We start from the raw sequence: 14,205 nt of genomic DNA on the forward strand, positions 1-14,205 counted from the left end.
GCTGCGGTAGTTAGATTTCAACATTAGATATCACTTTACCAAGCACCCCTATATCTGTGTTTATTTCATCTGATTTATATATATATATATATATATATATATATATATATATATATATATATATATATATATATATATATATATATATATATATATATATATATACATAAATAGTAAAAAATAGTAAAATTTCTAGCATCTGCACTGCTTATCCTCAGTAGGGTCGCAGGGGTGCTGAAGTCCATCCCAGCTATCTTCGGGCAGTGGGCAGGGGACACCCTGAACTGGTTGCCAGCCAGTCGCAGGGCACAGAGACTCACTCGCTCATTCACACCTAGGGACAATTTGGACCAGCCAATTAACCTGACATGCATGTTTTCTTAAAAGTGTCCAGCGGAAACCCACGCAAGCTTGGGGAGAACATATATATATATATATATATATATATATATATATATATATATATATATATATATATATATATATACATAAATAGTAAAAAATTGTGAAATTTCAAGGATATAAAATATAAGTATATATAGGGATATATGTGCGCAGTTTGCATTGTCTCTCTTTGCTGGCGGTCGCCTTCCATCAATATTCCAAAAACATGCATGTACGACTGTCTAAATTGTTGATGGGGGTGAATGAGCGAGTGAATTGTCTGTCTCTCTGTCCCCTGCGATTGGTTGGCAACTTTTTTCGTGTGCGAACTGTCAGGAGATGGCTTGGATGGGTTTCAGCACCCCCACGACCCTACTGAGGATTGGTGGCGCAGAAATGGATGGATGGATGGATGGATGGATGGATGGACGAATGGATATTGTGCAAAATGAATAAAGTACTCGTGGTTTTGTTTCCAGGCCTGGCACACTTCTGGAAAAATGTATCATCTATAATTATTACTGTTTGTTCTTTTCTTATTGTTATTACTATTTGATGCACTATTCTTCCTCCACCAATTGCTACCAATGTGGCAAAAACAATAAAAGCGAGAGTATTACCCCAAACAGATTGACGTCGGACTCAAATGTCTACATCTCACTGCTCAGTCTTAGCTTCTTTATTGATACCAGACTTCTTCTTCTCTCTAAAGACGAACAGAGAAAGAAAGGAGGAGATTTGAACGAAACAGGAGGTCAGGCTGGGCCGACGTGTCGAAGCTGCAACGTGTCCATGAAAAGTTGTTGGCCTGCCAGCTTTTTTCTCATCTCTCGTCTTTCCGAGGTGCAATATAAACTCTTTTCAAACAAAGCTTTTGGCGTTTTATATCATCACCTTTATGTCCTTTACACCAGTGCAACATTTTCTCCACATAAGGCAAAAAGTGTGCAATTTCTGGCCATGTATATAATAAGAGGGGAGAGGAGACACATTAAAGACAAAGAGGAACCTTCCTCAAAGCGTCAATGATCCTCACCAATTTTTTTCCCTCTCCGCCATGTGTTTAAAGACACCCACCAGCTCCTTCATCCCGCCCCCCCAATCCACGCAGGAAGAAGGGCGCCCGCCCCAAAAAAAGCTCGGGGCATATAAAAACCCAGCTAAGTGATTTGGTAAAGCAGTAGGGAGTTTCTGCTGGGGTCTGGATTGGAGTTACACACACAGACCGGACCCTACCCGTGTATGAGTGGCGTTTGAGGAGACGGAAAAAAGGACCCCCCCTGCTGCAAAGAATCTACATGTCTAATATTTAGACATGTTCAGCTTTGTGGATATCCGGTTAGCGCTTTTGCTCAGCGCTGCTGTGCTGGTGGTCAGAGGTCAAGGCGAAGATGATAGTGAGTATCAGTTTTGGATTGTTTGGGGGTTGTTTTTGAGAGGGGATGGGGGCATTTAAGCACCCAGGATCAGACACCTTTGGTTTATTCTGGACGTCCTTTTTGAAGTTCTCTTGGAGGTCCGTTTGTGCAGGAGTGGATGAAGTGTTTTTTTTACTTGGCGTGCACATACACGCTCCGAAGGGGGTGCAGCTGCATCTATTCTCTCTGACAGATGTTTAAAGTCAGGAGAGGTGGGGGGACCAGGAACACCAGGAATTCTCCTTTTTCTGTTTTTTTAAAGGACATAATGTTTTAATTTTGGTTACTTTTCGAGTGCAATCTAAACTTGCTGTAAAAAATAGTTCAAAAGACTGAAAAAAAGTAAACAGCTAGGTAAAAACATTTTGCGTAATCTTCACAGAGATCTACAAAAATCATAGAGTAAAAACACATTTTAGGTCAGTTATCAAAGTTATTGTAAAATAGCATTTAAATACGAATTGTGGGGTTTGTAAACAGATCCCCAATTCTTAACTTTGATGAAAAGATGCTAATATATTTTCCAGAGTTCAGGCGAAAAAAAGGAGGGGGAGACAATGGAAAAAATTGCTGAGATGTGACGTAGCGCGCCAATTAATCACAGAGGAGGAGGTTGCTCTTTTCTGGAGAGACAGCGCTTTCTGGTGGTCATTTCTCGTACTGCTACCTAAATTAAAGGCCTTTGTTGACATCAGGTGCTATATGGATTTTTTCAGAATCTTGTGTATTGCTGTTTTATTTCAACTATTTACACAAAGAAAATAATACATTTCGAGTCCTAAAAATTCGTTAAAATATAGCATGATTAACTCTTGCTCATATCTAGAGATTCTTTAGAGGGGTTTGGTTTGAACAATTTTATTGACACATTTAACAGCAAATAAACAATGTGAGGTTTGAACAATTCAGAAGGGTTTTTAATTATGACTATGCAATTGGGGATTTCGGAGCGTCTGATCGAGTTGTGTTTCACGCAGGCGCGTTCGGCAGCTGTACACTAGACGGACAGTCTTACAACGACAAAGATGTTTGGAAACCAGAACCGTGCCAGATCTGCGTCTGCGATAGTGGCACGGTCATGTGCGACGAGGTCATCTGCGAGGACTCATCCGATTGCGCCGATCCCATCATCCCCGAGGGAGAATGCTGCCCCATCTGCCCCGACCAAGACGGTACGACTTTTGCCCCTTCCAAGATGGACGCCCTTATAAGCACTGTCGGGACTTCCATAGAAATTGCGATGGATGTTTTTTGCGCACCAATGTCGCTCCTAGAATTGTTTTATTCTTTTGTTCTCATAATGGGTGTTTGTGTCATTTTAAGACGATGTGGGGAATATTCTACGTTGTCAAACCATGAAAATAATTCAAAGAGTTTAGCCGGAAAAAAAACAATAAACAGGTGGTCAACAATGGCTAACGAAGTATCCTAATGCTAAAGATACAAACATTTATGCAATTATTGATGAGACTTATAACAAGAAAGATAGTAAAAAGAACATAACAAAGACGTGAATAAAAAATAATCAGTGTGATAGATTATGAAAGCCAACGTTTTACAGAATACTTTGTAAATTGTGTCACGTGACACTGCCATTTTGGGATGATTTTGCCTGTTGAAACGTCCACAATTTATGTGCCACACGATCATGGAATTCATTTTTTTTCTATAATTCACAGTTTTTATTATTTTATTTTATAGCTGGTATTATCATTTCATAAAACAAGCCTCTGAAATTCTTCACACTTTTTCTCCTTTCTCTCTATCCATAGGACCCATGATGCCCCAAGAGGTAATTTTACCTTTAATTTATTAACAGTTTTAGATAACACAGATTTTTCGTTGCTTGTTTTCCAAGTAGCTTGTGTAAGCTAGCTGTGTTAGCCGTATAGCCTCACTTTGTTTTTGATTTATTTATGTATTTTTATTTTATAGGGAGTCAAGGGAGACGTTGGCGCCAAGGGAGATGTGGTAAGTTATCCATGTAATAGTTTACTTTATTTGTTTTTTTTTTCAATGTCTATTTAAGTATCCTGTTCATTTTCTAAGTTATATTTTGGCCATTTAATCAGACTTCAAAGAAAATACCGGTAAATGTTAAGAATATTATTGGGTGATGATGTTGATGTGGCAATGTTATCAGGGTCACAAGTTCACCGGGCCAATAAAAGTTCAATTGCTAGCATGGCAATATAGATAGTTTAGCCTACTTACGATATTTTAAAACAGGAGAAGTCAAGTGCAATCATAAAGCAATCATTATTTCCTGATTGATTTTAAGGGTCCCATGGGTCCTCCTGGAAATGATGGCATCCCTGGACAGCCTGGACTTCCCGGCCCACCTGGTCCCCCTGGCCCCCCTGGCCTTGGCGGAGTATGTTCACTTAAATCAAACCTCACGAGGACTGGAATATATATTTTTTTCACAACTTGGTGGCTTCTTCAAAACCCAAGAGCTAACTCTGGAACCTATGTCCCCTTTGACAGAACTTCTCTCCTCAAATGAGCTACACGGACCACACCAAGTCCAGTGGTGGCCCACAAATGCCTGGCCCCATGGTATGAAGGTGTCTAAGCACCTGCTTTTGCTACATGAAGACATTTGTCAATTCTAGTAACTTACTGACTGGCCATGTTCAACAGGGTCCAATGGGTCCCCGTGGTCCTCCCGGACCTCCCGGATCTGCTGTAAGTATCCCCCCAATTGGTTCTCATTCTTTGCTGTGGTTTCTGTTTGGGTAATCTTTGGCATTTGTTATAATGCAGGGTCCTCAAGGTTTCACCGGTCCCCCCGGTGAGCCTGGTGAGCCCGGAGCTTCTGTGAGTATCCTCAAGCCTTTTTTTCCCTATTGTTTGGCCATATCTCCGTTTCAATGTGATTGTCTTTGCAGGGCCCCATGGGTGCTCGTGGTCCTGCTGGACCTCCTGGAAAGAACGGAGATGATGTGAGGAGTTTTTTCAAAAAAATTTAAGCAGTCACTAAAACATACTGTACCAACCGTCTCGCTCTGTGTCAATAGGGTGAGGCTGGCAAAGCTGGTCGCCCTGGTGAGCGTGGTGCCCCCGGTATGCAGGTGAGTAACCACCAACTGGGAGAGGAAGCAAAGAACTGTTGGCCTGGTTGACACTGTCCTCCCTCTGCAGGGTACCCGTGGATTCCCCGGAACCCCTGGACTTCCTGGCATCAAGGGACACAGAGTGAGTCAAGATCATCAATAGTGGAATCACGACGGTGTGTCATGGTGGTAATATCACATCTGGGTTTTTATGTGTCTTTAGGGTTTCAGTGGTTTGGATGGAGCCAAGGGAGATGCTGGACCTGCCGGACCTAAGGTAGGAGCAAAGACTTCAGTTCTCAAATCTTTCCGATTTGGTGTGAAACCGATTCTCTGTCCATCCACAGGGTGAGGCTGGTGCCAATGGTGAGAATGGAATCCCCGGAGCCATGGTGTGTGTTTACCTCCACCTGTCAGAATCAGCTCAAGGTAGTCTTGATAGAACAAAGTCTAAAGCCTCGTTTTTATTTTCCAGGGTGCTCGCGGTCTTCCCGGTGAGAGAGGCCGTCCCGGACCTGCTGGCCCTGCTGTACGCACTACTAGCTAGGATACAACTACAGATATCCCTTCATTGATTATAAACTATGATTTGATTTGTACTTTAACATCTCCTTTGCAGGGTGCTCGTGGTAACGATGGCAACAGTGGTCCCGCTGGTCCCCCTGTAAGTGTTTCATTAACAGGTCTGCAACACTGGTATTCTTTGAAACTCATTACTAACGGCCTATGCCTCCATGTATCAGGGACCCACTGGACCTGCTGGACCTCCTGGATTCCCTGGTGGTGCTGGTGTGAAGGTAGGTTATCCAAAAGATGAAGTTTGACTTCCATGTTTGATTCTGTATTATAGGCTCTATCACTTTTTTGGGGGACACTAGAGGGGATTATCAAGCTAAGATGACAAAACACAGAATGTATTTCTGATCAGTGCGCTTTAAATAGATGTACAACATACATTAAAATTGACATATTTCATTGTCATTGTCCTTCTCAGGGAGAGACTGGTGTCCAAGGAGCCCGTGGAGCTGAAGGAGCCCAGGGAGCTCGTGGTGAGCCCGGTAACCCCGGTCCTGCTGGAGCTGCTGGACCTGCTGTAAGTTTTGGTCTTTTGCATTATTACATTGGTTTTACATACTCTTGGAAGGTGAAAAGTTACATTGTTGTTGGTGTTGCTTCCATAGGGTGCTCCAGGAAATGATGGTGTCCCTGGCGCCAAGGGTGCTACTGTAAGTGTCATAATCAAGGAATAAACTCCATGCATATTGGGAGATATTTGTAAAACTGGCTTTGTCAATCCCAAAGGGTCCCGCTGGTATTGCTGGTGCCCCTGGTTTCCCCGGTGCTCGTGGTCCCGCTGGAGGTCAGGGTGCCGTCGGTGCTCCTGGTCCCAAGGGTAACAATGTGAGTAGTTAATGAAAAATATTTTTTTGCGAAGGGTTAGCTTGGATATGATCACAACAGTTTTTGTTTCTGTCATCAGGGTGACCCTGGTGTCGCTGGTCCCAAGGGAGAGCCTGGTGCCAAGGGAGAGACTGTAAGTTGTGTGAAACAAACTTGAATATATTATTATCATTCAAACCTCACAGTACAATAACAGAACTAACTTGATGTCTTACTAATTAGGGCCCAGCTGGAATTCAGGGACTTCCTGGCCCATCTGGTGAGGAGGGCAAAAGAGGACCTCGTGGAGAGCCTGGTCCTGGTGGACCCCGTGGTCCTCCTGGAGAACGTGTATGTTACCGTTTCTTGCCCTATTATCAGAACTATTATTTAAATGTTTTAGGACAACAGTGAATATGAGCTTCCTTGTCAAGCAATGTTGTTTGGATCTTCTTCTAGGGTGGCCCTGGTGCCCGCGGTTTCCCTGGTGCTGATGGAGCTGTTGGTGGCAAGGTGAGTCACAAACTGACTTCTTAATTATTTATCATCATTGTGCGGTCAGATAAGGCTATTGTTTAACCATTGACATGTGATAGGGAGCCCCTGGTGAGCGTGGTGCCACCGGCCCAGCCGGACCTCAGGGAGTCACCGGTGAGTCCGGAGCTTCTGGAGCTCCCGGCGCCCCTGGATCCAAGGTGGGTGTCACTCTGTATTAGGTATGGACAAAAATCTCAGAAGGAAATGCCTCTAAATATGCCGACTGCCCCCCCCCCCAGGGTATGACTGGTAGCCCTGGCGCCACTGGCGCTGATGGCAAAGTTGGACCTACTGTAAGTTGAACTCATACATGTGACGCTGTGGCACGTGATGGAATCTATACTCATTTCTTTTTTTAATTTAAGGGTCCTCCAGGACAAGATGGTCGCACTGGCGCCGCTGGTCCCGCTGGGGCCAGAGGACTCCCCGGAGTTATGGGATTCCCCGGACCCAAGGGAGTTGCCGTGAGTGCAACACTGAACTTTTTGGTTTAAAAAAATGAGATACTTTGTTGCACTGCGTTAAAACTCTGCTGGATTCTTACAGGGTGAGAATGGCAAGGCTGGCGAAAAGGGACCTGCTGGTGCTATGGGTGGTGTTGTGAGTGCTATTATTTTGAATTGACCTGACATTTTCAAGTGCATTGGAATTCAGACTTATGTGTTGTTTTCAGGGTGCCCCTGGCAAAGACGGTGATGCTGGTGCCCCTGGACCTTCTGGCCCAGCTGTAAGTATCATCTCTCAGTTTTGAGTTACTGAAACATTAGAGATGCTGAGGTCTCTAATCTCTTCTTGTCTTCAGGGACCTGCTGGAGAGAAGGGAGAGGGTGGCCCTGCTGGACCTCCCGGATTCCAGGTGAGTTGAGAGTACATCACAAACATCATTTGGTTGCTACGTTTCGGAATGTGTGTTAATATGTGATATTTCCTCTATAGGGACTTCCTGGACCCCAAGGTGCTACTGGTGAGACTGGCAAGCCTGGTGAGCAGGTAAGAATTACACTCAAACGATATTTGTCATGTTTTGGAATGACAGTGTGTATAATGACCCTTTGTCTCTTTTGATCAGGGTGTTGCTGGTGAGGCCGGACCCTACGGCCCATCTGGACCTAGAGTGAGTATATTACATCAATCAGCTAAGCCTGGCACTGTAGCTGTCATTATCTCCTGATTAATCCTGAATCTTTTTGTTATTTCTCTCAGGGCGATAGAGGTTTCCCTGGTGAGCGTGGTGCTCCTGGTCTTGGCGGTCCTACCGGACCCCGCGGTTCTCCTGGGCCTGCTGGTAACGACGGAGCTAAGGTAAGTTGAAATAACAAAGGCACTGTAGATCATGATTGGAAACTGGTAGTTTTGTATTTATGCTAGCTAGGCAGACAATTTTAAGATAACTATCGTGCTAAAATTTCAATATCCCATATTTTTCAGTTGTTTTTCTGCTATTGTATTTAAGACTGAACTTGGAGTCTGTCCATACAGCTGGTTAAAGTGTTTAATTTGTATCACCTAACAATATGCAAGAAAATGAAAAAAAAAACTGTGTGCAGGGAGAGCCCGGTGCCCCTGGTGCCAACGGTGCCGCTGGCAGCCCCGGTATGCAGGGAATGCCTGGTGAGCGAGGTGCTTCTGGTCTGCCTGGAGTCAAGGGAGAGAGAGTGAGTAATATTTACTTGAGTACTTTCCAGTGCCGAGTATGATGCTAGATGAACATCAACGTGCAATCTTTATCACTTAGGGTGAGGCTGGTGCCAAGGGAGGCGAGGGTGCCGCCGGCAAAGATGGCGTCCGTGGTATGACTGGTCCTATCGGACCTCCCGGACCTCCTGGAGCTCAGGGTGAGAAGGTGAGATATCGATTACTCTGATCAATCGTTTTTAACAAACTAAAGTGTTACATGGAGTAATCTGATCTCGTTTTCATGTGTTATTAGGGTGAGCCTGGCCCTGTTGGAACTGTTGGAGCAACCGGACCTCGTGGTTCCCCTGTAAGATTTTCCGCAAAAAATTCTTCCTCAAAAATATGCTTTTGAAAACTGAGAATCTTTAACTTCAATAACATTTATGACTTTGCATGTATTTAGGGTGAGCGTGGAGAGACTGGCCCTGGAGGACCTGCTGGATTTGCTGGACCACCTGTAAGAATCTGACTACATCCACAGTTAAAAGATGACTGAACATTTTGGCTGATGTCTTTCTTTCTTATATCAGGGCGCTGATGGTCAGCCCGGTGCTAAGGGAGAGACTGGCAACACTGGACCCAAGGGAGATGCTGGTGCTCCTGGACCTGGTGGACCTGTTGGACCTGCCGGCCCCCAGGTAGAGTTTTTGCTCAATCGTGTCACAGGGACCTCCATAAGTGCCCGTCCAGTCTTATCTTCTGATGTATGTGTCCATAGGGACCTGCTGGTCCCCCTGGAGCCAAGGGTGCCCGTGGTGGTGCTGGAGCTCCTGTAAGTATTTTAAGAGGCGTTACATAAACACAGCGCTAGATTTCAGTTTGATGTTTTACCCGCTGTGTATTTGTGCAGGGTGTTACTGGTTTCCCTGGACCTGCTGGACGTGTTGGACCCGCTGGCCCAGCTGTAGGTGTCTCGCATTACAAACACTGTTGTATCAGCAGCTGTATGATACATTCGTTTATCTCTGCAGGGAGCTGCTGGACCCCCAGGACCCGGTGGCCCTGTTGGCAAAGATGGCGCAAGGGGAGCTCGTGGTGAGACTGGCCCCGCTGGTCGTCCTGGCGAGGCTGGTGCTGTTGGACTCGCTGGACCTGCTGGGGAGCGAGGATCCCCCGGTTCCGATGGTGCCCCTGTAAGTGGAGAATTTGTCACTCGCCTTTCCTGTCTTTTATGGACTTGAACGTACTTAGGTTTTCCTTTTTTGCAGGGTGCCGCTGGTATTCCCGGACCACAAGGTATTGGTGGACAGCGTGGTATTGTCGGTCTCCCTGGACTGCGTGGAGAGCGTGGTTTCGCTGGTCTTCCCGGACCTGCTGTAAGTGTTTCCTGAGATATGAAATAAATATTAACTATTTATAATGTAAATCTTTTCTAAGAATGGTTTATGTTTGGATTCAGGGTGAGCCTGGAAAGCAGGGACCTGGTGGACCCGTAGGTGCCCGTGGACCCCCTGGTCCAGCTGGACCCCCTGGACTGTCTGGTGCCCCCGGAGAGGCTGGTCGTGAAGTATGAGACCTTTTTTCATTGCTTCTTGTTCCATTCAAAACAATTCAGTACTTACAACAAAGCTAGCTTTTTTCTTGGTAAAATAACACACCCACCTCCTACAGGGATCCCAAGGACATGATGGTGCACCTGGTCGTGATGGACCTGCTGGCGCTAAGGTAAGTAATCTCTTTTAAAACTTATATTCAAAAACAGACTGGGATGTTCAGAGTTGTCGCACTGATTCTCAATAGGGAGACCGTGGGGAGTCTGGTAATGCTGGACCCCCAGGAGCTCCTGGTGCTCCCGGTGCCCCCGGAGCTGTCGGCCCATCTGGCAAATCTGGCGATCGTGGAGAGCCTGTATGTGTCATCCTCAGAAAAAAACGCAAATTCTCTTTAATCTCAGTTTTTGTAGCAATCTAACATTTGAAACATTTTTCTTCTCTAGGGACCCGCTGGTCCTGCTGGTCCTAGTGGCCCTGCTGGTGCCCGTGGTCCTGCTGTAGGTTTCTCATTCTTTTGTCAATTTTTTGGGAGGTGAAACGGTAAATGAATGTTCATTTTCAATTACAAAGGGACCCGCCGGAGGCAAGGGAGACAGAGGAGAGGCCGGTGAGGCTGGAGACAGAGGCCACAAAGGACACAGAGGATTCACTGGCATGCAGGGTATGCCCGGACCTGCTGTGAGTAACATTTTCCTCCAATAATGCAACTGTTATAAATACAGTTCAGTTATGGTTGATTCATTAAGTCATTTGATTATTTTTACTTGCTAATCGATACTTTATGGCCTTCAGGGAACTAGTGGAGAGAGAGGACCCGCTGGAGCCTCTGGACCTGCTGGACCAAGAGTAAGTAGACTCCATACTAAAATGCTCTGGAGGTGTTTTACTATTGTTTCCAGTATATTTCTTTATATGAGGGATTTCTTTTGTGCTCGATAGGGACCCTCTGGATCTGCTGGATCCCACGGCAAGGACGGTATGAACGGTATGCCAGGACCTATTGGACCTCCCGGAGCTCGTGGTCGCAATGGAGAGATGGGACCTTCTGTAAGTCTTTTAAAATTATCAAACTTTTGCCTCAGATGTGACCAGTTTCTAACCTCCTGTTGTGTTTTTTAGGGTCCTCCTGGACCTCCCGGACCTCCCGGACCCCCTGGCGCTCCTGGTGGCGGATTCGACTTCATTAGCATGCCTGTTCAGGAGAAGGGACCTGATCCCTATCGCTCTGGCCATTACCGCGCTGACGACCCCAGCGTCCTCCGCGATCGCGACATGGAGGTTGACACCACCCTGGAATCTCTGACCAAGAGAATCGAGAAGCTCAGCAGCCCCGATGGTACCCAGAAGAGCCCCGCCCGCATGTGCCGTGACTTGAGGATGTGCCACCCCGAGTGGCAGAGTGGTGAGTGAGCTTTCCCATTGCCCCTGATGAAAATCCGTCCTGGAAATTGTTCTCACGTATGCTCCATTTACTTCAGGCACATACTGGGTGGACCCCAACCAGGGCTCCTCTCTGGACGCCATCAAGGTCCACTGCAACATGGAGACTGGCGAGACTTGCGTCTACCCCAGCCAGTCCACCGTGCCCATGAAGAACTGGTACACCAGCAGGAACCCCAGAGAGAAGAAGCACGTCTGGTTCAGCGAATCCATGACCGGTGGATTCCAGGTAAAAATACAAAAACGTTATGTGAACGGATTCATGACAACGGGTATGTTTACATGGAGGCAATAATCCAATTGGAAACGGAATATTGCCTGCATTCTGATTATGTAAATGGCAAATTGCAATGGTTGGGTTAGTTCTTTCATTTTCCTATTACTCGAGCATTTATATGCATTTGAGTAATACCTCATCTGGGCTATTCTATACACGCAAACTCGGACTTACTCTTATGTATTGGTTAATTTCACCAAGACATTTCCGCTTTGTTTTCTTCCCCCACGGCGAAAATTCTAGTTGTAGGTATCCATATGAAATGGATGCCACAGCTTTATTCATCCATATATAGTGTAAGTATATGCTTTTGGTTAGCCACAAACAAATACATCCTGTAAACAAGAGACGCAGAAACGGAGCTCTTTTTTGGAGCAAAAAGGGTTATAAAATCTACCTTTAAAGGGATGTTGTGAATTATTTAGCACCTCTTAGTGGTAAAAAAAAAATAATTCTATGTAAAAAACAATATTGATTTAAACAAGCAAAAATACATTAACTATCATACAACTGTGCATTTTCTAAATAATCATAGGTCAAGAAACTAATTTATTTTACATAACATAAGACTCACCTAAAGGGAGCTGAGATTTTTGTCTGGCACCTTGCTACTAAGAGAAGCCCCCCAAAATAAACATTGTAAAAGGCTTGGGAAAAAAATACGAAAAATGGGGCTGTCACTTTGAGTCTTTGTAGTCTGTATTCTTCATTTTGCTTTTTAGCACTTGCTTTTGCCTGCAATACACAATACAGCAACATCTTGTTGGTCAAATCTTACAGTTTCCCTTTACTTAATGAGCAGATAATATCTACTCGTGACATGACATTGCTCCCGCTCAAACCTTGTAATCGGATAACTCGCAACGCCCTCGGCTATTACTCATTCGAATCGCTCCAGAAATCCAATATTTTGTTTCAGATAGTATTATTGCCTCCCTCTAAACGTAGCCAACCCCATTTTTTGCACAGTTCCAGTATGGCAGCGACGGAGCTGATGCCGAGGACGTCAACATCCAGATGACCTTCATGCGTCTGATGGCCAACCAGGCCTCCCAGAACATCACATACCACTGCAAGAACAGCATCGCCTACATGGACTCTGCCTCCGGCAACCTCAAGAAGGCCCTGCTGCTCCAGGGCTCCAACGATGTGGAGATCAGGGCCGAGGGCAACAGCCGCTTCACGTACAGCGTCAGCGAAGACGGCTGCACGGTAAGTCCCCACCCAATAACGTTCGAGATGGCAGATTTTCTCCCGAATTCATCCGAGTTCTATGTTTCCCTTCCGCAGTCGCACACTGGCTCATGGGGCAAGACGGTCATCGACTACAAGACATCGAAAACATCCCGCCTGCCAATCATTGACATTGCTCCTATGGATGTTGGTGCCCCTGATCAGGAATTTGGCGTCGAAGTTGGCCCTGTTTGCTTCTTGTAAAAAGGAGAGGAAAAAAGGAAGAAATATGGACATGACATTGTTGTTTTTTTTCTAGCAGTCATCTCTAAAAATTTCCTAAACATTCGAAACTGATTCGGCCACCATCAGTCATCAAAAAAACCACTGAAGACTATTTTCTTATGGACTGCCACTCCACAAGGACATTTTTTTTTAAAATGACCCCAAAAAGTGTTTCCAACGGCAACAAGAACATGATATTTGCTTGTGTAAAATCTATCCCTTGGAGTTTAAGAGAAAACAAATGCAATGAAACGCAGGTGACTTTTGCCGTTTTTCGCCCCCCCCCAAACTGCGGAAGGACATTTAAGAAACAACGAATGATATGTACCATTTTTTCCTGGTGTTAAATAAATTGTAAAAAGTGTGACGTGTCTTCTTGTTGTAAAATTGTCCCATCGGAATGCAAAAAAAAAAACAAGAAAGTGCACCTTCATTGCTTTGATGGCTACCTCATAACAAGAAGTCACCAACGTTTTTTCTTAAAGGAAAAGGGTCATATTTTACACAACGAACCTGCAAAAGGTGCTAAAAACCACGAGGCGTTTACAGGCATACTGTAATTCTCGACACACATCTTTTGGTGCTATTAATTGACTCATCTTGTTGTCTTTACCGTGCAATTGTTTTTTTTTTTATTCAGCATGCCATTGTAGATAAAAACAAAAGTGACCTATTCAATTTACATCTCCTGCCCGTTGTTCTTTTCTTTTTCTCTGTCTCATTTTTCACTAAAAGAAAAACTAGCACACATCTCCTGCCCTGTTGTTTATGTTTGTTGTTGTCTCAAGAAGAAAAGAAAAAAACCCACCAAACAACCCTGAAGCAGATCCACTTTTAGGAGAGATTGTGTACTTGTGTTGTACATGTATAATAAATCAAGATGTTTTTAATTATTCTTCTTTTTTGCTGGGTGCTGAAATAAAGCATGTGAAGTGGTTCGACTTTTCACTGTCCTGTCTAGCAACTGTTGTGGAATCCCAAAATGATAAAAAAGAAAAAGATTACTACACAGCAGTTGCTTTTGTTTTTTCACACGAGCAGCAGTGAAAGCAAGGTCGACTATAATAGTAACTATTATTGAAACG

At 44.8% G+C, this 14,205-nt stretch overlaps 1 protein-coding gene across 1 annotated transcript; it reads left to right on the forward strand.

Moving 5' to 3' along the window:
• The first annotated feature begins 1,560 nt into the window (after positions 1–1,560).
• On the forward strand, positions 1,561–13,484 carry col1a1b (collagen, type I, alpha 1b). Its single transcript, XM_088324222.1, has 51 exons — positions 1,561–1,781; positions 2,780–2,974; positions 3,575–3,594; positions 3,738–3,773; positions 4,084–4,176; positions 4,290–4,361; positions 4,446–4,490; positions 4,569–4,622; positions 4,694–4,747; positions 4,823–4,876; positions 4,947–5,000; positions 5,082–5,135; positions 5,206–5,250; positions 5,334–5,387; positions 5,478–5,522; positions 5,602–5,655; positions 5,853–5,951; positions 6,040–6,084; positions 6,161–6,259; positions 6,339–6,392; positions 6,482–6,589; positions 6,698–6,751; positions 6,835–6,933; positions 7,015–7,068; positions 7,141–7,239; positions 7,322–7,375; positions 7,449–7,502; positions 7,578–7,631; positions 7,712–7,765; positions 7,845–7,889; positions 7,979–8,077; positions 8,323–8,430; positions 8,511–8,618; positions 8,706–8,759; positions 8,856–8,909; positions 8,983–9,090; positions 9,171–9,224; positions 9,303–9,356; positions 9,424–9,585; positions 9,661–9,768; positions 9,852–9,959; positions 10,064–10,117; positions 10,193–10,300; positions 10,389–10,442; positions 10,516–10,623; positions 10,738–10,791; positions 10,885–10,992; positions 11,065–11,347; positions 11,424–11,614; positions 12,632–12,874; positions 12,953–13,484. Exons 1-51 carry the CDS (start codon positions 1,700–1,702, stop codon positions 13,097–13,099), a joined length of 4,350 nt encoding a protein of 1,449 aa, XP_088180348.1. The 5' UTR covers positions 1,561–1,699; the 3' UTR covers positions 13,100–13,484.
• The last annotated feature ends 721 nt before the right edge of the window (positions 13,485–14,205 follow it).

The sequence above is a fragment of the Urocampus carinirostris genome, chromosome 19, assembly GCF_059441175.1.
Source record: "Urocampus carinirostris isolate Australia breed hairy pipefish chromosome 19, RoL_Ucar_1.0, whole genome shotgun sequence".
NCBI lineage: Eukaryota > Metazoa > Chordata > Actinopteri > Syngnathiformes > Syngnathidae > Urocampus > Urocampus carinirostris.

What these genes read in the sequence shown, in the direction of transcription:
- col1a1b (XM_088324222.1), top strand. Translation starts at nt 1,700, where the DNA reads ATGTTCAGCTTTGTGGATATCCGGTTAGCGCTTTTGCTCAGCGCTGCT. An exon ending in CTGGTGCCAAGGGAGAGACT is followed by an intron (nt 6,393 to 6,481) that starts GTAAGTTGTGTG and finishes CTTACTAATTAG; the next exon opens with GGCCCAGCTGGAATTCAGGG. An exon ending in CCGGCGCCCCTGGATCCAAG is followed by an intron (nt 6,934 to 7,014) that starts GTGGGTGTCACT and finishes CCCCCCCCCCAG; the next exon opens with GGTATGACTGGTAGCCCTGG.